Raw genomic sequence first — 22,240 nt, 5'->3', positions numbered from 1 at the left:
GACAGTTAACAGCGTGACTAACCACAGTCACAGACACGACACAGCTCTTTCGATGCAAGCCTTGAGGTAAAAGCACTTCAGAAAAACAGCAGAACCTACACACATGCTAATAAGCTTACCCGAGATCACCCTCTCACTCTGATAAGGGTTCTGGTTAGTGACAAGTCCTTCCAACCCTTCCCTAAGAACTGAGGCTCACCTTGGACCAGGGTTCTGTCCATTTGTTGGACCAGAAAGGTGGCCCTGAACCAGTTTAAAACCAGGCTATTTATCAAAAATACTTTCTTTGTCTGTTGGTCCCTGGACAATCCAGTTTGAATTTGTATACACAGACCTCTCCAGGAGATGGAATTTCTCTGAGGATGTTGCAACAGGAGTGAATTTACCTAATCACCTCCTGCTGTTCTTCTATTTACTCTTCCAATGGAAGTATCCAGAGTCCCTCAATAACACACAGATGATTGCATTTGTAATGCAATGCACTCCAAAGATATTAAAAACTCAATTTAATAAGGTTTAACCCAATTCAATAAGGTTTGTCCAGGATATTACCGGATATTGTTAGTCTGTAACATACATCACCTATTTATAACCTGTGTTTTTGGTGTTGAGGAGCTGGTTTAATAGCGCCGCATAGCTGACCCAGGTATATTTTTAACAACTAAACATGCCACCTAAAAAAAAAAATCTTATTTCCAAAATAATCTTAGCTATAGAATTAAGTAAATACCTTCTAGAAAGCCTGCAAGAATGCTTGGTATATGCCGTAAATTTACTTTTCATTCCAGTAAAATAGGTTTTTAAAAAGATGCGTTTGTATATTTATTACACCAGCAAAAACCTTCAAGTAGCCAGAATGGATGGTTATAATGGAGCTTCTATTATGTAAGCAAGTACATAACTAGCATCTTTGTTGTACTGTGTGATCAAGATCTTCTGTTTGAGACATTAAAACAGAATTATCCAAAATGAAGAATTAATACGGTACGTGGGTATATAGCTTTGAGTACCGGGATAAAATTTAGATTGCTTAACACGAAGGACTTCCTGACAGTGGGATGTATTTTCCCTGTGGAACAATCTCCCAAGAGAATAGGTAGAAGCCCTTTTGCTTGGGACACATAAAGCTAGAATGTACTAGAATTACTCCCTATTGATGGCCTAATAGGTCTTATCCATCGCTCGCTTCTATGATTGATATAGAAATATAGTTTTAATCAGCCAACTGTCAGGTTGCAAATAGCAGCATGACCTCCAAGTCTGAACCAACACAACACACCCACTTATCAGGAGAATAAATGTGTCATTCATCTTAGGGAGTAAAACAGGCATAAATGCTTGAAAGAAAAACTGATTTATGTCTGAATTATCCAGTCTGATGAAGAACCAGAGTTAATCGTTAAAGACGACTCAGAATCAGTGCTTTATCGGGTCAGCTAGAGTTAGACTCCTCAGCCTTCACAGATATAAAAGAAGTCCATCTACAGCAGTAACACAAGTACATCTGAATTAGCAATTAACTAGGAGCTTTGGCCGCTATTGTGGGCTAATGTAAAATAGACGGGGAACCCAGGAAATAAACTAAGAGTGGACAGCGTATAAGGGAACCAAACCACAATTATTAATGAATCCTGAATTTCATTAGTGTGAAGTTTCCAGACTGACTAATTCTAAGGGCTACAACACAGTAAAATCTAGGAAAATCCCTTTGATGATCAGCACTGCATTCATACAAAGCACACACTGTCTTTTCCTGGTGACAATCTCCTCAAGAAGAAGAGAATAGAACAAAGATGAAACCAAGCAAATACTAAATGGCAACAAATGCTTCATTAATTATCATGGAGGTTGGTGCAAATGACACAAAGGTTACAAACCTAAGCTCTAAGGAGATGAAAATCTGACCAATAATTCTTCCTTTAAACACAATGCTAGAATACCAGTGTGTCCAAGGACTCAGCCTTAGGCACAGGGCCCTGCTCTTTTGTTTACACTTCCTGATCACTCAGCTATTCTGCATCTCTCCTTGGGTGGCAAATTCACACCCTTTTTTCCCTGGCTGCATGGAGACGGTGGGCTTGCCACCACTGCCTCCTGGTGCTGTCCAGCACAAAGAGCAAAGGTTCAGACTGCCAAGCGCTGACTTAACACCTCGCTTTTACTGGCTAGGATCTTCCTTTAGGTTAGCAGTGGGATAAGGCAGGCCCAAAACTGAGAGTGGAAGGAAGTGACAAGTCAATGGAACCAGAACCATTCCTGCTTTTGACAACCATGGAGTTGTCAAAAGCAATACAAAGAACATTTCAACTTTTTAAATAAAGACAAGTGATGAAAATGGATCCCTATAACCTTATGAGGATGGGAAGATCCCTGCAGAGAGATGAATGCCACCCGCCACCCCACCCTCCCGTTAAGAGAACAATTGGCCATGAGATATGCCATTATATATTGAAACTGAAGTCTAAGAACTCTCATTATTTGGATGCAGATTATTTTGGCACAGGAATTATATTTCTAAATCCAGGCCAGATCTCTCCCACCCTTGCACACAGGAACTCCTAGGGAAGTCAGTCAATGAGAGGTGCATGCGAGCTCCTTGAGGTGAAGTTAGCTCTCTCTCTGGACTGGATACTCAGCATTCTGAATACATAGTTTGGCACGCTGACTGCATACAGGTGATTGTGAGTTCACAACATTTGTAACTTGACCTACCAGATACCATTTCGTCAAAACTGGATTTAGCTTCAGGATGTCTCAGCAGCGACTTCGGTGTAAAGATAATAAGCTGTAAAATACAGATTGTTACAACTCTCAGAAGCTGCTGCTTGATCCACTGCTTGCTGTACATACACAATATTATTCTTGACACACAAATGGATACTGCATGTATTAGACACAAGGAATCTCTATGGCTGGGATTTTCAAAAAGCCCCAGAGCAACTAGGCACCCAACAACTACTGAATTCCCCAACTCCTTAGGGTCCTTTTAAAGTCCCAGCCTACATAACTATTGACCTCTGAGGACAGAAAAAATTAGTGTGAATTATAAATTTTTGAGCTGGACTATGGTAGAGAACCATCAGAAAAACCTCTTGCACTTCTGTTTAATGATAAACATCCAACTGCGTATTTTAGGTTTCAAATTGTACAGAATCCAAATTGCTTCAGAAACTTGCACCGAGATTCCTTAAAAACACTAGTGCTATTCAGTGCTAATGGGACGGCATCGAACAAAGCTTAAGTCACATTAGGATCTGGTGTAACTCAAGGCAATTGCCCTTGGAAAGGGTCTCATTCTTAGCACAAATCTTCCCAGAGTGGAGAAGTAATTAGAGGTGTGCTAACTTGGCCTTAAACCTGAACTAGAGAGGATGAGAATCTCAAACTGAATGAGTGCTTAGACAAGCCCTTTGTCAACTGGACTGTAGCGGGGTGGCTACCCGCTCCTGCCCTTTGGGGGCTTTAAAACAGCCCTGGGAAGGGGCTTTAGGCTGGGCTGATTGGAGAAGTGGCTGCAGCCGGGGCCACGCCCCAAACAGAGCTACCGGGCCTTATAAGAAGGCCAGAGAAGCCAGAAGGAAGAGAGTCTCTCTCTGTATTCAGAAGGAGAAGGGCCTGGCTGCTTAGGAGCTGAGACAGAGTACCTGAGTGGAGCAGGGCTGGGGAAAGGCTGAGGAGCTGGGGAGCTCTGGCCTGGAAAGCCCCAGGCTGCAGCCTAGCATTGGGCTAAAAGGGTACTGGGGATTGCAGTGGGCAGCCCAGGGGTAGGCCAAGGCAGCAGGTCCAAACCCTCCTTGCCAGTGATGAACAGGCTGATACTGCACTCTGCCCCAGGACGTGGGGCTAGAGAATGACTGGCAGTGGCCAATTCTAGGCAAACTGGGGATAGTAGGGTGGGGGTTCCCCTGGGAGGGGGAGACCCAGTTAAAGGGGCACCCCCGGTCCTGGGAGGGACATGGGGGCCAGTAGCTGGAAGGTGGATCATCAGCCTGCAGAGGGCGCTCTGGACGCTGGACTGAGCTAATTCCCAAGGACGAGCAGCAGGAGGCGCCGCAGGGGTGAGTCCGACTCTGTTACACGGACCATAAGGGCACCAAAACTTAATTATAGAGAGACCAGGTTCAACTTCATCTTTAATGCCTTATCTACATTGTGGTTTTAGCAACCAGTATAGCTATGCCAAAGAAAATCCCTAATGCAGATGCAATGCAAAGATATGAATTGTGACATACTATACAGTTTACCCCAGTTGAAATGTGGACTAACCTGCACCAGAGCAAGTCATGATTTACATCAGAGCAGCACGTTAGCTCTAAGTGTCTGCAAGAGTGACAAAAATCATTGCAGATAAGGCTAATAAGAGCCTGTTTTGCAGAAGGTGGCCTCCTTTTGTGCACAAACACACACACTTTTCAAGCACTAGTACCTATGTCTGCAGGTGACAGAATTTACAAAAGCCATTTGAGCAACACCCAGGCATTAGTGCTTAAAAAAAAAAAAAAAAGCACACAGGTGGACAAAAGGAAGCTAGGCTGAAAACCAGGCCTTACAATTCTAGAAAGCAACGCTGAGATTTCATTAATCACGTCCTCAGTCTCTAACTTGAGTTTCATTGAGAAATACTAAAATGCACACATCTTCCATTCAGTTATATGTTATATACAAACAAAACCCTGCATGCAAGTGGTTTAGTATTATAATTAGACAACAGTATCAATTAAGCTACTTACTGGTTTTCTGAATGGCAGCAAGATCTGTCTTCTGAGGACATGAAAATAATTGGCTGGAGTTGAACAATTCACCACAATCCAGTTGCATTCATAGAGCTGGGAAACTTCAAACTCTGCACTGAACTCCTAATAAAGACATTAAAGGCATCAGAAAAGCTGCCTCCTTTCTCTTCTTCCAAACTCTGCCCCCAATTCACTTTTTTAGGCTCCAATATGTTATGCATTTTGGTGCACAAGGAAGGAACTATAGTAACCTTGGATGCACTTACCACTACCAGTGAGTAAAACTGCAGACTCTCCATTCTTGAGCTTCAAGATTTGTCTCCCACACTTACCTGATCAGGAGCTCGGCAGGTTTTGGATCATAATCACTATGTACACACAATCCAAAAGGCAAGAAAACCAGCATGCTCCCATCATGCTTCCATTTCCTACTCCCTATAGTCCCCTCTCCTGAAAGCCTCATCAGTAGATCTCTTTTCTTAATGTTTTGTTGTATAGATAAGTGCCCCAGCAACTCAATCTCATTCTTTCTCAAGTCAAACTTTCTCCCAAGATTTACTTCAGCTCAAAATGTATCTTTAAAGCAGTGGTTCTTAACCTGGGGTGCACACACCCCCTGGGAGTGTGAGATGCCCTTTCTGAGGGTGTGAGACATGCACGTAAGTACAACTACTTTGTTTAATCAAATCTATGTAGTTATTAAAAAAATTTATAATGTTAACTATTACTGTATTCTTAATTTTACTGCAAAATTAATATATATATATATATAATTGCAGACAAGCATTTCATGCCTTTTTCCTGATTGATGATAGCAGGGATGGTTATCAGCCATATTGCACCATCTACCATACCATAAATTGGTAATAAGATGATTGTGGCTACCAGTCCTTTTTGCTGTTCCAGTCCCCACTTGTGTGATGAAGTTATAAAGAATGCAGGAATAAGACACAGTGATTTGTTAGTGAGATAGCATTCAGTAAAGATATTTAAACCTCTCTTTCATTCTATAGTTATGATATATCTAGGTTTAAAGAACTGACCTACTTCAATGATTTTTGATAAGGGAGTGAGAACATATTTTGAGAACCAAAGGGGTGCAGGCTGCAGTAAAGATTAAGAACCACTGCTTTAAAGGGACAGTCAAGTAGGAAAACAAAATCACACTTGGATCTGAAAATGTTGTACCTATTATTGTTACAAATCATGTGTATGATTATTCTAACAGAAAGACTAGAGGGTGTATAAAAACCTACCTCTACCCTGATGCCTACAGATATCCACTAACAACATGAAGGCAGGTGATGAACTGTGATCATGGCGATTGCTACTAGTCAGCTTATTACATCTACCAATTGTGCACACAGCTAACCCATACTAAAACATCCTATTATTATCCGTGCAGCTGAAAGTGCCATCTATTATTAAGGTTTCCCATAACTTTTTATAAGACCTTATTTTCAGTTGTTTAAAATTTTGCCAAACTTTAACAGTTTGTGCTAAATGTTTCCATGCTGGGCATCTGCCTCAGGCTGATTGAGTTATTTATTTATTTTAATTTCAGCCAAAACAGTTGAGTCATTCCTAAGAAAGAAACTAGGGGGAAATGTTTTCCCCATGTTAAAAAAATGCTGGCAACCTTTCTTCTGAACAGCTCTAGTGCCTGTATGCTGTGGAGCAGGGACTTCTTTCTTGGTAGGAGGGTAGCCTTTGTTTAAGGGATGCTACTCCTGTAAAAATCTGCCAAATTTGCCAAGATACAAGCTTTTGAAAAGAAAAATAATCAGTTTACACATACTTGTCTTTTGCATTTAGCTGCCAAAATTAGCAATTTGGCAGCTAAAATGTCAGAGGATTCCATCCTCACCATGTGCTCCATTCCCTCACAACTCCTTATCTGACCAGACTGCAGGTATGGCTACACTTGCAGCTGTACAGCGCTGGGAGTTAAAGCTGTCTTTGTACAGCTGTGTAGGGAAAGCGCAGCAGTGTGGCCACACTGACAGCTACCAGCGCACTGCTGTGGCCACATTTGCAGTGGCATTGGGAGTGGTGCATTATGGACAGCTATCCCAGCGTTCAAGTGGCTGCAACGTGCTTTTCAAAAGACGGGGGTGGGGTGGAGTGTGACAGGGAGCGTGGGGGAGAGAGAGAGAGAGAGTGGATTTTTGGAGCTAACACTGTGTCAGCTCCCTGCCTTGCAAGTTCTGACCCCTTCCCCCACCCCTCTCTTTCACTAAATGCAAATAGCCTTCTTTGTTTTTTTCCTCACAGACCAGATAAGCAGCTGCTCCAAAATGGACACATCCCCCGCCCGCCCACTGTGCTGCTTCTCTCCTCAAGCAAACACTAGCTGTGGACATTCCAAAGGGATCCCCTTCCTGCCTCATTCACAGCAAACAGTAGCTGTGTTTGTTTTTTAGATAAGCAGCTCCGGAAGCCCGGAGTTCACAACAAAACAAAGAGTGTAATCTTTACTTAAAAGCATTATGGGAAGGTTCCGGAGGTCAGTTACAGCGTAGTAAGATTAATCACTGTTTACACTGGCACCCCAGCACTGCAGCACCAGCGCTGTTCTCTTTATTCCTCTCGTTGAGGTGGAGTACATGCAGCGCTGTAGCCAGGGAGATACAGCGCTGTATGTGCCTTGCCAGTGCGGACGGGGAGTGAGTTACAGCGCTGTAAAGCCACCATCAGCGCTGCAACTCTCAAGTGTAGCCAAGTCTGCACCATCCCCACATAGTGACTGAGCATGCTCTACCCCAGAGCCACAAGGGAAAAGCCAGACTTTCCCTATAACTGCTGCTCCCAGCATGAGTGGAGCTGAGCACTGGAAAAAAGTTATCTACCTTTCCATAACTGCTGTTCTTCAAAGCGCGTTGCACATGCCTATTCCACTGTAGGTACGTGTGCGCCTCATGCACAGTTGTTGGAGATTTTCCCCTCAACAGTACCCACTGGAGCAACATCAGCACTCTCTGGTGCCTTGCGCCACTGCAGGTATCAAGGACTGCACTGCCCCGACCCCTCTCACTTCCTTCCTACCAGAAAGGCTTGGGGGGGGGAGAAGGAGGGTGGGTCATAGCTTGCCTATGTGCAAAACATCTCAAAGAACAATAGTTACAGAAAGGCTGGTGATAGTTTTTTCTTCTTCATGTGATAGCACAGGTCCATTCCACTGTAGGTGACTCACAAGCCGTTTGAACTCTAGGTGAGCTCGGAGTCTACTTGAACAAGGATTGTAGGACCACCTGTCCAAATCGGGCATCATCTCTAGACTGATGAGAGACGGCATAGTGAGAGGCAAACGCATGGAGCAGTGACCAGGTTGCTTCCCTACAAATGTCCAGTATGGCTACACAAGCCAGAAAGGCTACAAAAGTCGCCTGCAACCTGATGGAGTGAACCTCCACTTTACGTGCAGGTTCGATATCCACCAGTCAATAGCATAAACGAATACAGCTGGAAATCCATGCAGAGATCCTCTGGGTGGATAGTGGGTGGTCCTTTGCTCATCTGAAATTGCAACGAAGACCTGAATGGTCTAGTCTGATCCAGGTAAAAAGCCAAAGCTCTTCTAAATATCTAGAGTATGGAGTTTTCTTCCCCTTTACTTGAATAGGGCTTTTGAAAGGAAGTGTGTAAATAAACTTTTTGGTTAATTTGAAAATCAGAAGCCACTTTAGATAGGAATTTAGGGTGAGGTCAGAGGAAACCTTGTCCCTAAAGAAAATTGCATAGGGAAGCTCTGATACCAAAGCTCACAATGGGACAGGTGGTTGGCAAAAATTGGGGTGGGGAAAGATGGCACTCTGGTAAGTGGTAGACTGCTCTTGACCAACTGGTCAAAATGAATGCTTAGAGGACCCAGTTTGCCTAGAACTGTCAGCTACAGAAGAGGTGGGAGGAGGACGACACATGGTAACTTCTGTTCCGCTTTTTGGACCTGTCCTGGGCACATGGCAGGAAGGGCTGAAACCTCTGAAACTGCTGTGGGTGTAACAGCTTTCTTTTTGCCACTGGTGTATAGATCTTCAGAGACTTAAGGGTCAGCCTTGACTCCTTAAGGCTACGAAGCCTCTCGTCTGTCTTATCAGAAAACAGCAAGGGGCCTTCATATGGGAAGTCTTGAATAGTTTGTAGCACCTCTAAGGGAAGACCTGAATACTGCAGCTAAGATGCACACTGCATAATAATGGAGGAAGCCATAGCTCAAGCTGTGCAGTTTGCCACATCCAGGCTTGCTTGCAATGCTGTTCTGGCAACTAATTTGTCCTCCTCCAATATAACAGTGAACTCCTGCTTTGCTTCATTAAGAAGCTTGTCTTTGAACTTCAAGACATTATCCCACCAGTTGAAATCGTAGCAACCCAGCAGAGTCTGCTGGTTTGCAACACTAAGCTGTACAAATCCTGTGGAGTAAAGTTCCCTGCTGAATGGATCTAGCTGTTTTACTTCTTTCCCTTTCAGAGCAGAGGCTTGGGGTCCCTGTCTTGCTTTTTCATTAGCCACATAAGGGAGCATTGAGGAGGGTGGTTATAGGGACATCCCTTTCCTCCACCCTTTTAGCAGTGGAAGGCAGAGAAGAGGGCATCTTCTGCCATAAAACCGTGACTGGTTTCAGGATAGCCTCATTAATAGGGAGAACTGTTGCAGTGGGTCCTGCAGAGGCTAAAACATCCATGAGCCTGCGAGATCTTTCCAGCACCTCTTCTGGTTGGATATCCAGAGCTGCAGCAACCCTCCTCAACAAGGCTTAATGACTCTGAAATCATTGGGGGAGAGAGAAGAGGGGGAAAATAGTCTCAGTCACTACCGCCTCATCAGGTGACAAGCAGCAGCTAAGAGTTGTTGCGGAGGTCCTTCCTCCAATTCCTCCACAGGAGAATCCTGAGAGCACTTTCCCCCTGCATGGTATCGGTACTGGAGGAGGGAAAATGGTGACCTTCCTGCAGATGCTCCCAGCACCTAGCCAATGTAGAAGGGGCAGGAAGATAGAGGAGAGGCTCTCCAATGTGGAGGGAAACCCCGAGGGATCCAAAAGGGCCACTGATATGGAGGTGGGACTCAGCTATGTGAAGGCAATTGGCCCATACCATGTTGGGCAGGCACCCCACTGGTTGAGGTTGAGTCACAAATGATCCCATCTCAGAGTCCTCTTCCTCAGACCACGGGGAGCTGACCCCATCGGTACCAGGGAGATCATGCTGTTCAGGAGTCTCCCAAATAGCAGGATTAGAAGTGCTCACTCCCACAGTCCTGGTTCCAACCCCAGACCACGGTTTATGTCTTCTACAGTTGTGGCACCTTTTCTGTAGGGTTCCATCCAGAGAGGAGCGCCAGTGATCTCACTAGTACCCCATCTCCAAACCCATGTGCAGTGACATGAGGCACCAGTAGGAGTTCATGCTGCCCCACTGGGTACTGCTGAGGGGGAAATCTCTGACAACTGTGCACACGCCCCCAACCTCTCACAGTTCAGCTGAGGTAGCATGGAGGAAACAGACTTCAATGCAGAGAGGGATAAGAGCCATACTGTGAGGGATGGAAAAGACTTGACAGACAAGGATTCTGGGGATGCAGGGAGCAGACACTCAAACTGATTGGTAAAGAAGACTGGGACTGGAAGCTGGAACAGGAGGGAAGGCTGGGATTAACTGAGCAAGGAGATTGGGACTGGCTGGGACTGAGGATCCTGGGACTGAGAACTAGAACAGATGGGAAGCAAGGACCTGCTTGGGCCAGGACACTGGGCTGGGAGCCAGGTGCAGAGGCTGCAACAGCTTAGGCAAGGTGACTAATTGAGAGCTAGTGAGGAAAACAAGGGGGTAGTGGGGATGACCCTGACTTTGGATGGGGAACTGGAAGGCTGGAAAGACTATCATAATGCACATTCTGGAATTTCCTAACTTCTGAGTGCCTGACTCTGCAATCTTAATAATGTTCTTTTAACATATGTTTTTTGGGAGTAATTATTGTTAACTCATCCTAACACTCCCTGCCTATATTTTTTGTCATCCACCTGTTTTGCTTTGATTTAGACAGTAAGCTCTTTCGGATGGGAGCTGGTCATTTACTCTGTTTGTACAGCACGTCCTGGTCTATAACTGTGGCTCTTGGGCACTACAGGATTGCAAATAATAATTTTTAGTTTGCTTACAACATACATTTGGCAGTGCTGAATATATAATCAGTCAATTTCCCCTGTTTGGGTGGGTCTTTCACACACAAAGCAGAGAAAATAACCATTAAAAAAATGAAGACAATGGGGCTGTAAAGCCATAAAAACTGGAATACAGCTGCAGAGCAGCTGTATCTAGCACCCAAGACTACTTTAGCCTATTTTTTTTTTAACTGGCTGAATTTTAAGTCAATGTTTAATAGTTGACCTTGGAGAAGGGGAATATCTAGTTGATCTTTAGAATTACAGTTTAGCTGAAAAAAAATATCTTGATCAACCTTTAAAGCACTTAGATTATTCAAATATAGTAATAAAATACATTTATAGGATTAAAAAACACTGAGAACTGATCACCTAAACATAACATCACACACACTCGGTGCAGATATTTTTACACTGCATCTGCATTCTGAAGTTCCCAGCTGGATGGTTTGCTCTGTTACAAGAACACTGGGTTTTAGTGCCATCTGATCTTCCTTAGAAATGTGTTACAGACACTGACTTGTGGTACATCCAGCTATATAAACTGAAGAGTTACTGTCCCCTAGGAACACCCATAAAGAAATAATACTACCAGAGACAAATTATATCTGACTTCAGCTTTCAAATGAAATGCAGACTAGACTAGTCATCTTTATTATTTTTATCAAATGAGCTGAAAGTTACAGCAAATATTTGAGCTAAACATTAAAATACACCAACTAGCGGTCTTAAAAGGTGACTTCCAATCCTGCAGGAAAATATTCAAGCTGTTGGGGGAAGACAAGTGCTGGTTGATGGCAATAAATTGATTTCTTAAGTAATAAACCCAACAAAACCTGGTTTAAAATAAGTCTCTGAAAAACTAAGAGCAGGAAAAAGGACAGTGCTGTTGACAAATCTACTTACGGGATAAGCATCGGAATCATCATTGCTCATCTGCAGAAACCTCTCCGGCCTGGCTGAAGAATGCTCTGGACCCTAGTAATCAAATCATTTAAAACAAAACCAACAGTTTAGATGTCTTTCTAGATCACTCTCTGCACAAGTGCTTCCTGTCAGCCTAATCATCATGGAGCAGCCTCGATATAGGCTGCTCACCCCACCCTCCCTGCCAAAACAATGACAATCAGAGAAGAGGGAGAGCTTTGAAGAGAGTAACATGGTGGTGCCCCTGAATAAAGGAGCTGTGATCTTGAGTATCCATCCGATCAGATGGAGATGGGTTACATAGAACTCCAATGTCACTACCATTAATTAAAGGTTAAATACTCAATGTGGTTGTGCAAGGTGGTGCAAGAGACTGAGTGCTTGGGGCACTTAGCCTTCCTGCCAATCCAGGACAGAATGGTGCAAGATGATGTTAGGTGGTGTGGTGCAAATCTGTGATCTTTTAAAAATGAGCAGCACACATTCACAAGCCAGTAGGTCTTGCACGCTTGAGACCATGGATCACCTGCTAAGGCAGAAGCTGGATCCTCCAATTATTTATGTCTTGAGCACTAGGTTACAGTCCTACCCTACAGCAGCATGAGTGTGTATGGAGGAGAAGGGAACGTCTCTCTTCTCCCACTAGCACACCAGTTTGACACAAGACAGGATGCTCTAGATGGGTATATGTACTTTGGCCAATTTCCTGGAGAATCATTGGTAACCCATGTTAGGTTGAGTAAAGTTTAACTGGCATAGCTAAGCCAATTACTCCATAAAACCTTTTTATAGGAATTTTATGTTATGCTATAATTAAAATATCTATCACCCAGATAGTGCTTTTCACTAAATCTCAAGGCACTTTACTGAAGTGGGTAAGTGTAACTGGCCCCCCATTTTACAATCGGAAAACAGAAACACAGGTCACAGAGTAAGTCAGTGGTAGGGAATGGAACAGAACCCATTGTCTCCCAACTCCCACTCTTCTCCCTTATTAATAAGGTTGGAGAGAGTTAATTGCAATCAGCAAAAGAATATGGTGTGTGGTTTTATTTATTGCTATGCTGGGTGTCGTTTGTAAGCGTGACAAATATTTATGATTAAGAAGGGCTTTCATACCAGAGAAAACCATAAGGTATCTCATCCTAGAGATATAACTGCATTTAACCTTCCAACTCATATGTTAGTTAATTCCACTTACAAACCAGGGCTTGCTCCCTTACACATCACCTTCTGTTTTTTACTGCACTGATGTCACAATGGGAAATCCCAGAGAACACCACTGTGATGGCTTTGGCTTTGTCTACACTGGAACCTGAATGACAAAACTTTTCTCATTCAGGAGTATGAAAAAAAAAACACCCCTGAATGACAAAAGTTTTCCTGACAAAAAGTGCGGGTGTGAACAGCGCTTTATCAGCAGGAGAGCTTTCCTGACAACAAGGTTACCACCGCTCATTGGGGTGGAAGTTTTTTGTCAGCAGGAGAGCTCTCTCCTTCCAACAAACTGTGTGCCTTTTAGTGGCACATCTGTAACGGCATGACTGTCTCTCTAAAAGGTGCGTAGTGTAGACATAGCCTTAGAAACTGTTGCTAAAAGAACAGGAGAAAGTGATGTGTACTGCTCGACTCCTCCCTATTGTACCGGCAGAGCGAGCCCCTAACAAAACACTCGGTATCTTCCCTAGGCACAAAAGGAACACTAAGATGGAGCAGCTAGCATATCTGTGTCTCTTGCAAGCTGGCCTCAGTTTTGTGGTGCAAACTTGTCTTCTCATTAGTGGATGAGAACCACAAAGCCACACAGTTCTGGCACATTGTGAGTCTAATATTGTTACTACCACTCCTGTTACCATCTATTCATGCGCTGCAAATCAATTCTCTCCACACACACACACCCCCGCAACCTCCTCCTCCTATTTGAAAAACATTTTAAATGGTTTACAAATGAACGAAGTCCAGGTACACGCCCTGATCGTGGGAGCCTTGGGCTCATGGGACCCCTGCAACGAGCCGGTTCTGAGAGCGTGTGGGGTTGGTCGACGCTACACCCAGCTCATGAGACAGCTCATGGTGTCTGACACCATCAGGTGGTCCAGAGACATTTATACCGAACACATCACCGGACACCACCAATACCACACTGAGTAATTGAGACAGCCGACCAGAGAAATAACCCACTTCCTTCCCTGAGGGACTAAGGGACGCACCCCACCCATGTACCTATCCGCTCCACCGATACTGACTTGGACTCCTTATTCATTCCATGGGTGGCGAACCCGAGCCCACTTATTCACTGACACTTTAAAAACCCTTGCACCCCAATCTGGGTCTATGCCGGTTATGCGATATGTATGTATCTTTTCATCCTTGCAAACGATATCTGTAACCCCTCATAACCCAAGCCTGACCCCAGATGTACAGTACCTTCCCTCTCGACCTGTGTATATTTCATTTTAAACATTTACTTTAATAAAATTTTTAATAAACATGCTGAATTCACTGCACTGGAAACAGAAGTGTATCTACAGAGGAGACAGCAAAAATGCAAGCTTCCCCCCAGCGCTTCAGTGATAATCCTCAAACCAGACTCCGCTCATTGTCTGTTTAATTTCTTTGCTGAAACTGCTAACAAGACTGCCAGTTACTGGAGGGGAGGGGGGGGGGGAAGGTTTCAGACCCCCTGTCCAGAATCCATTAGCTAGTTGCACATGAGCCACCGAGGAGCTATCAGTCAGCAAAGTCCTTCAATCACAACCAGCCAGGCTGTATGTTAGCTAGCGACCTAGAGGTGAAAGGATTCCCATCTCATTACCAATACCTCCCCAAGCCATCCTGTCCCTAACAGATTTCATGCTGGAGTCTTTGTTTTTTGTTTTTGAAGAGTCCTTAGGATCCATCTTGGGCATGATCTGACAGTCCTTACTCAAACAAAGCTGAATTCACCAGGATATTTGTCAAGACTGTGCTCTTGTCTAAACAGAAAATCCATATAGAAAATCACCCAATGGGGACGAACCAACAGCAGTGTGCCAGGAAAGGTTATATACCTCTACCTCGATATAACGCTGTCCTCGGGAGCCAAAAAAATCTTACCGCGTTATATCAAACTTGCTTTGATCCACCGGAGTGCGCAGCCCCGCCCCCCCAGAGCACTGCTTTATTGCGTTATATCGGGTCGCATTATATTGAGGTAGAGGTGTAATTGCATGGAATTAAATGTACAGAAACAGAACAGGAACAAGAAGAAACGCCTTTACGTACACTTGAAGTGAATGAAAGAGAACATTTACAGCTATGGAAAGCACATCAGTATCATTGTAGCATGTATTGTAATACTGTAAACATACATTAAATAATACACTGAGTGTAAGTGCATTCTAAAAGAAAGTTACTATTTCAAATAGCACAGGGCAGAATGCTTATGTCACTTTTAAAAATAATTTAAAAGATGCCTAAAAGTTATCCTACTGCTAACTCTTACTTCAGAACAGAGGAAAGTTACATGCAGATTTTATATAGATCTGGTTCCAGACCTTTCGTGGCTAACTCACTAGGAGTTACAGAGAAGAGGAGCAGGCAGCCATTCAAAGGGGTTCTCTCCCTAAAAGAGCAGATTTCTTATTTCCTCCAAGTCACCCAAATCATCAACATTTTTTGCATGCTGCATAAAAACCCCTTGGAACAATGTTCTAAATTAAAAGTAAAGTTTATACAGGTAAAACACATGTATCTGAGAAGCTGAGGTTTGTTTCAGGTCATCATAAAATAAAGTGAAACAAGTGTTGTAAAAACCTATTGAAATTTTAACTGTACCTGAGAATCCCAGGTCGCCTCCTTTATACTTTGCTCTTTCTAGGAACTTTTCATTTTAAGTTATAATTTTTCATAACCACAAAGCTCTAACAAAGAAAAAATATATTTTTTGCATTGACACACGTTGTATTGACCAAGTAAGTCTTTTAAATAGTAGGGGAACAATGCCAGACACCACTGCAAATTAACCCATTTGGAGAAGGGCATAAGGAGAGGGAGACTGAATGTTCAGAAATATATCAATGCTATTTTCCTTTTTGTTCTTGTTCCTGGCCAATTGTCAAGACTGGTCACTGCAAGCACATTTATTTTTGAGACAGAGGAACAGTCTAACGTATGTCAGCAATACTCTCTTTTTTTTTTCCATAAAAGTTATAAGATCCTGAAACTGCATTTGTATGCTGCAAAAAAGGAACAATAAAAAGGTTCTACAGTTTCTATTCTACTACCTTATGCCAAAGCACATTTATTGTTCCAATCAGTGAAAGCCTTACCATTCCTTCCATTCCATGTGGCAAAAGCAGCACAATCCCATTGTGTCGAACCCACTTAGCCTGTCCTGAGCTGATAAACTGGTCTATTATGCACTGCGCAGTGTTGTGGAAGTCGCCAAACTGCGCTTCCCAGCACACCAGAGCATTGGGACTTGCCATGGCAAAGCCAAGTTCAAAACCTAAAAACAAACAGGTAGAAAGAAAAAAGGAAAGACCCTGATTAGAATTATATTCCGTTTTCCATAATCTAAGACACCACCTTTCTATTGTAACTAATTAAACAAAGGAGAGCAGAATATGTATCAAGAATGTTTACTCATCAAGTGCAACAGTATTTTCAATACTACCACTTCTGCTAGAAGGATTAGCAGACATTTGTTTATACATATAGGATCCAATCCTGCAAACTCTTCCTTACGTTAGTAGTCCCAGTCAATGACATCATGTGGAAACTTCAGTTTCCATGAAAAAGCTAAGGTATTAACACTTTTTTTCCTCCTGGTAGTAAACATTTTTATACACAAATCTAGATAGATGCCACCCTTTTAATAAAAGTAACTATAAATATATTTATAGTTAACATTTAGGGTTCAGTTCAACAAACTATTTGTCCACCTTCTGCATTACGCAAGCCTGCACAATGCTACGAACGTGCCTGCACATTTATACTGGTGCTGGTTGGAATCATTTGCTCTGGCTGGTCTTTTACACCTGTAAACTGGATCTTTCTATGATCTTTTAATGTACATTTTATTTACCAAATGGTGACTAGATAATGTGGTGTTTGGAAATGCTTATTTATTGAGTAAGCATATGGCTGTTATCAGTCATTCCCCATTTCCTTTCCTTAGTTACAGAATCCAACATGTTCTTGTGTAATTTTAAGCTAATGCCTAAATTTTCAGACCATTTCGAGAGATTCTAAAGATGAGATTATTATTACAAAGTCAACGGGATTTGCAAATCCGTGGATCATTCCTTAGGTGTGCAAAACTGATCAAAGAAAATAAAAAGTTTCAGACAAGTTTCTGGAGGCAATGCAGCAAAAGTGTTCCCTCCTCAGAGATAAGAGACTAACACCTCCCTCAAGAATCATGCCCCCCTGTGTTCTTCACTGACATCTGTCTCAATACTGTGGTAAGGGAAGCAGGCATGGGGAGCACATCTACTGCGGAGTGGGTATCTCTGCTTAAGCTAATGCAAACAGGAAAATCACTGCAGGTTTCCAGGAGGATAAGCAGGAGAGAGCAGCTCTCTCCCTAGCGCCTCCCAATCAGCAGAGCCAGAACTCCACAGGGTCCATGGGACTGGGATAAGACAGGGCGGGAGCATGCTGCAAAGTCTCTACTTTCCTTCTTTTTGGACATCTCAGCCAAGATGCACCTGATCTGGGGCACTTCCAATCACTGTTCCCTCCGCTGGACTGAAGTCCAAGGTAGGCAGGGAACACTGAGTTGCACAAAGGCCACAAGACTTTGCCATCAGGTCAGCAAGTCAGTAACGGCTGGGACTAGAGCCAAGGTTTCTCTAGGTTTCATGCTATACCCACTAGACAACACTGCCTCTCTATACTCAAACAAATGTACACATGGATTCTGAATACACACTCCAGGGCTGAGTTCTACCCAGATATTCAGAAAGCTCATGGTTAAATGCAGTGGGAAGCACACAAACTGACAGCCATCTGATTCAGTATAAATTACATTTTGCACACTTTGGAATGTAACAGGCCAGACTGCTTTTTGCCTGTTCCTAAAACCGGTCATGTTCCAAACCCAACAGTATCCCCACCACAGGCTATGTGGGCATCATTTAGATGCAGAACAAATGCCTGCTCTTGTTGGAAGAGATCTGTGGCAGTGCTGTAAAGCCCCAGTTCTACTGCAGGGACTGGGGTGATAATGACTGGCAAAGACAAAAAACAAACAAAAAGTTATTAGAATACAAACCAGCTACTGTAATTCACGCTCAGCAGCTGTGCTAAGACACATTAATTGCAAACTGTTAAGAGTATTTACATCTGCTACAGAGCTTTGTGGTGCAGCTTTAAAATGCAAGATTTCAAGCAGAGTCAGACTTCATGAAAATACAGTTAAATACAAGGCATGTAATAATAATCTCCTTTTAATGACCTATCTTAACTTCAAGATATTTTCCCCTACTTATGTCCCACAGTTAATGGCTTATTTGTGAAAATCCACCCATCCCCCCCCAATCCCAGTGCTCCCACTTACACAGGTCATAAGACTAGTGAGAGCACAAATATTCCTACAGCACTGGAGAATGACGCCACATGGGGCTAAATTGCAATACAAGGTGAAGACAGTGGTTATGACGGACAGACCACTCTGCTTAGTCAAAGGGTAAAACTGACCATTTAAAGCACAGTTCCACAGTACGGAGGGTGTGAAGCTGCAATGCCTCAGAAGGAGCTACTGGAGGCAGTGTACCACAGCTTCTTCAGAGGCCCCAGAAAGTGTGGGCCTGAGACTCTTTTGCTGCATCCTTTGATGGGGGCAGTATGTGCTCTAGTCTGGGTTGATACAGCTCTACTCCATGTGTAAAGGGGTAGGAAGCCAATAGCAACTCTGTATCCCTGTTATCTTTAGGCAGACTAGTATCCCAGGCAGTGCTAGCCTCAGGAGTGTAAGCACTAGATTAATGTCTGGGTCCCATGCAGAGGTTGAAGGCTCTGTGCGCCCTCTGCTCCCATTCACACCTGCAGACAAGCCAGGTACTACTTTACTCCAAGTTATTTTCAACAATTTCACATTTAACTGTACTTGTGTAGCACTTGCCCACTGGCAGCCAACCATGAAAACCAACTGCATCTTAAAATACTGAACACCTAAAGTGTTAATTAAAAACCAAAAAGTTAAATTCTACCCTCTGTTTTACCACTGCAAAGCTGGGCCACTCCAGTGGGGCTACTATAGATTTATAGGGCTATGACTGACGGAGAATATGGTTGACCATCTTTAGAGAGGACATCTGTAAGAGTTGTTTGCTTATGCTGAAGTCATGCATTTAATATATTTTTGTTTGTTTTACAGAGTCTAAGCATTTATCTTCAAATAATGGTAGTGTAATATGAGAGAGCCATCCCATCCAACACATACCAAATAGAGCAGCAGATTGGTATAATCAGTCTCTGCTGTCCAAAGGTTTTATTAGAAAATTCTTTGGACATGTACACGTACCATTGCTCAGAAACAAAGACCTGAGAAGAACCCAACTGAAAGCATGACAGTTTGGTGTGAATTCTGTTCCTGTACAGACACTCTCTCTGCAACCTAATTACCCTAAGAGACAAGGTGGGTGAGATAATCTCTTTTATTGGACCAACTTCTGCTGGAGAGAGAGAAGCTTTCGAGCCACTCAGAGCTCAGGTCTCTGACCTAAGGAAAAATTCTGTGTAGCTCAAAAGCTTGTCTCTTTCACCAACAGACATTAGTCCAATAAAAGATATGACCTCATCCACCTTGTCTCTCTAATATCCTGGGACCAACACAGCTACACAATTCCACTGCATACCTAATTACATAGTGAGATTTGAAAAGTGAGAATGCGTCTTTTTCCTGGGGTCTGTCTATATTGATCCCTGCTTTCTTGTTAGTTTATCAATAAAAAATCCCCACCCCACCCCTTTTTGCTTCATTTTGCCCCCTTTTGTTTTTTCCAAAGTTTGCTGCATGTTACACAGAGACCAACACAAAGGTCATTCTACAATGTAGCCTGCATGCGCCCAGCAGAAAGCAAGCACACTGACTCAAGTTACAGAAAACCTAAAGTATCAGAGAGGTAGCCATGTTAGTCTGGTTCTGTAAAAGCAGCAAAGAATCCTGTGGCACCTTATAGACTAACAGATGTTTTGCAGCATGAGCTTTCGTGGGTGAATGCCCACTTCGTCGGATGCAAGAGTGGAAATTTCCAGGGGCAGGTAAATATAAGCAAGCAAGAAGCAAGCTAGAGATAAGGAGGTTAGATCAATCAGGGAGGATGAGGCCCTGTTCTAGCAGTTGAGGTGTGAAAACCAAGGGAGGAGAAACTGGTTCTGTAGTTGGCAAGCCGTTCAGTCTTTGTTTAATCCTAAACTGATGGTGTCAAATTTGCAAATGAACTGAAGCTCAGCAGTTTCTCTTAGAAGTCTGGTCCTAAAGTTTTTTTGCTAGAGGATGGCCACCTTAAGATCTGCTATTGTGTGGCCAGGGAGGTTGAAGTGTTCTCCTACAGGTTTTTGTATATTGCCATTCCTAATATCCGATTTGTGTCCATTTATCCTTTTCCTTAGAGACTGTCCAGTTTGGCCGATGTACACAGCAGAAGGGCATTGCTGGCATATGATGGCATATATTACATTGGTGGATGTGCAGGTGAATGAACCGGTGATGGTGTGGCTGATCTGGTTAGGTCCTGTGATGGTGTTGCTGGCGTAGATATGTGGGCAGAGTTGGCATCGAGGTTTGTTGCATGGATTGGTTCCTGAGCTAGAGTTACTATGGTGCGGTGTGCAGTTACTGGTGAGAATATGCTTCAGGTTGGCAGGTTGTCTGTGGGCGAGGACTGGCCTGCCACCCAAGGCCTGTGAAAGTGTGGGATCATTGTCCAGGATGGGTTGTAGATCCCTGATGATGCGCTGGAGGGGCTTTAGCTGGGGACTGTATGTGATGGCCAGTGGAGTCCTGTTGGTTTCTTTCTTGGGTTTGTCTTGCAGTAGGAGGCTTCTGGGTACACGTCTGGCTCTGTTGATCTGTTTCCTTATTTCCTCGTGCGGGTACTGTAGTTTTGAGAATGCTTGGTGGAGATTTTCTAGGTGTTGGTCTCTGTCTGCGGGGTTAGAGCAGATACGGTTGTACCTTGGTGCTTGGCTGTAGACAATGGATCTTGTGGTGTGTCCGGGATGGAAGCTGGAGGCATGAAGGTAGGCATAGCGGTCGGTAGGTTTTCGGTATAGGGTGGTGTTAATGTGACCATCACTTATTAGCACCGTGGTGTCTAGGAAGTGGACCTCCCATGTAGATTGGTCCAGGCTGAGGTTGATGGAGGGGTGGAAGCTGTTGAAATCGTGGTGGAATTTTTCCAGAGTCTCCTTCCCATGGGTCCAGATGATGAAGATGTCATCAATGTAGCATAGGTAGAGAAGGGGTGTGAGTGGACGGGAGCTGAGGAAGCGTTGTTCCAGGTCGGCCATAAAAATATTGGCATATTGTGGGGCCATGCGGGTGCCCATAGCGGTGCCACTGATCTGGAGATATATATTGTCATCAAATTTGAAATAGTTGTGTGTGAGGATAAAGGCACAGAGCTCAGCAAACCAGTTGTGCTGTGGCATCATCAGGGATACTGTTCCTGACAGCTTGTATTCCGTCAGTGTGTGGGATGTTTGTGTAAAGAGCCTCTACATCCATGGTGGCTAGGATGGTGTTTTCTGGAAGGTCAGCAATGCATTGTAGTTTCCTCAGGAAATCAGTGGTGTCACGGAGATAGCTGGGAGTGCTGGTGGCGTAGGGTCTGAGCAGAGAGTCCACATATCCAGACAGTCCTTCAGTGAGAGTTCCAATGCCCGAGATGATGGGGCATCCAGGATTTCCGGGTTTGTGGATCTTGGGTAGTAGATAGAATAACCCTGGTCGGGGCTCTAAGGGTATGTTGATTTGTTCTGGTGTTAGTGTAGGGAGTGTCCTGAGTAGATGGTGCAGTTTCTTAGTGTATTCCTCAGTGGGATCTGAGGGAAGTAGCCTGTAAAATTTGGTATTGGAGAGTTGTCTGGTGGCCTCCTTTTGGTAGTCAGACCTGTTCATGATGACAACAGCACCTCCTTTATCAGCCTCTTTGATTATAATGTCAGGATGGTTTCTGAGGCTGTGGATGGCATTGCGTTCTGCATGACTTAGGTTGTGAGGCAAGCGATGTTGTTTTTCCACAATTTCTGCCTGTGCACGTCGGCGGAAGCAATCAGTGTATAGGTCCAGACTGTCATTTCGACCCTCAGGAGGAGTTCATGTGGAGTTGTTCTTCTTGTGCTGTTGGTGGGAGGGTAACTGTGTATCAGTGCGCTGTTCAGTGTTGTCCTGAAAGTATTCTTTGAGTCGGAGACGGCGAAAGTA

The 22,240-nt window shown here is 43.7% G+C and overlaps 1 protein-coding gene across 4 annotated transcripts in view; it reads right to left on the bottom strand.

The window, feature by feature from the left end:
- Positions 1–22,240, bottom strand: part of OGDHL (oxoglutarate dehydrogenase L) — a 117,221-nt gene that overhangs the window by 2,893 nt on the left and 92,088 nt on the right. For all 4 annotated transcript variants that reach the window (XM_039481683.1, XM_039481682.1, XM_039481685.1 and 1 more), the window contains 4 exons: positions 16,134–16,312; positions 11,803–11,874; positions 4,731–4,856; positions 2,713–2,785 (listed from right to left, as the gene is read on the bottom strand). In XM_039481683.1, coding sequence (XP_039337617.1) covers positions 2,713–2,785; positions 4,731–4,856; positions 11,803–11,874; positions 16,134–16,312 — 450 coding nt within the window. The remainder of the gene's footprint in view (positions 1–2,712; positions 2,786–4,730; positions 4,857–11,802; positions 11,875–16,133; positions 16,313–22,240) is intronic.

The sequence above is a fragment of the Mauremys reevesii genome, linkage group 7 (genome assembly GCF_016161935.1).
Source record: "Mauremys reevesii isolate NIE-2019 linkage group 7, ASM1616193v1, whole genome shotgun sequence".
Classification (NCBI taxonomy): Eukaryota; Metazoa; Chordata; order Testudines; family Geoemydidae; genus Mauremys; species Mauremys reevesii.
This window is presented reverse-complemented; position numbering and strand designations above follow the sequence as displayed.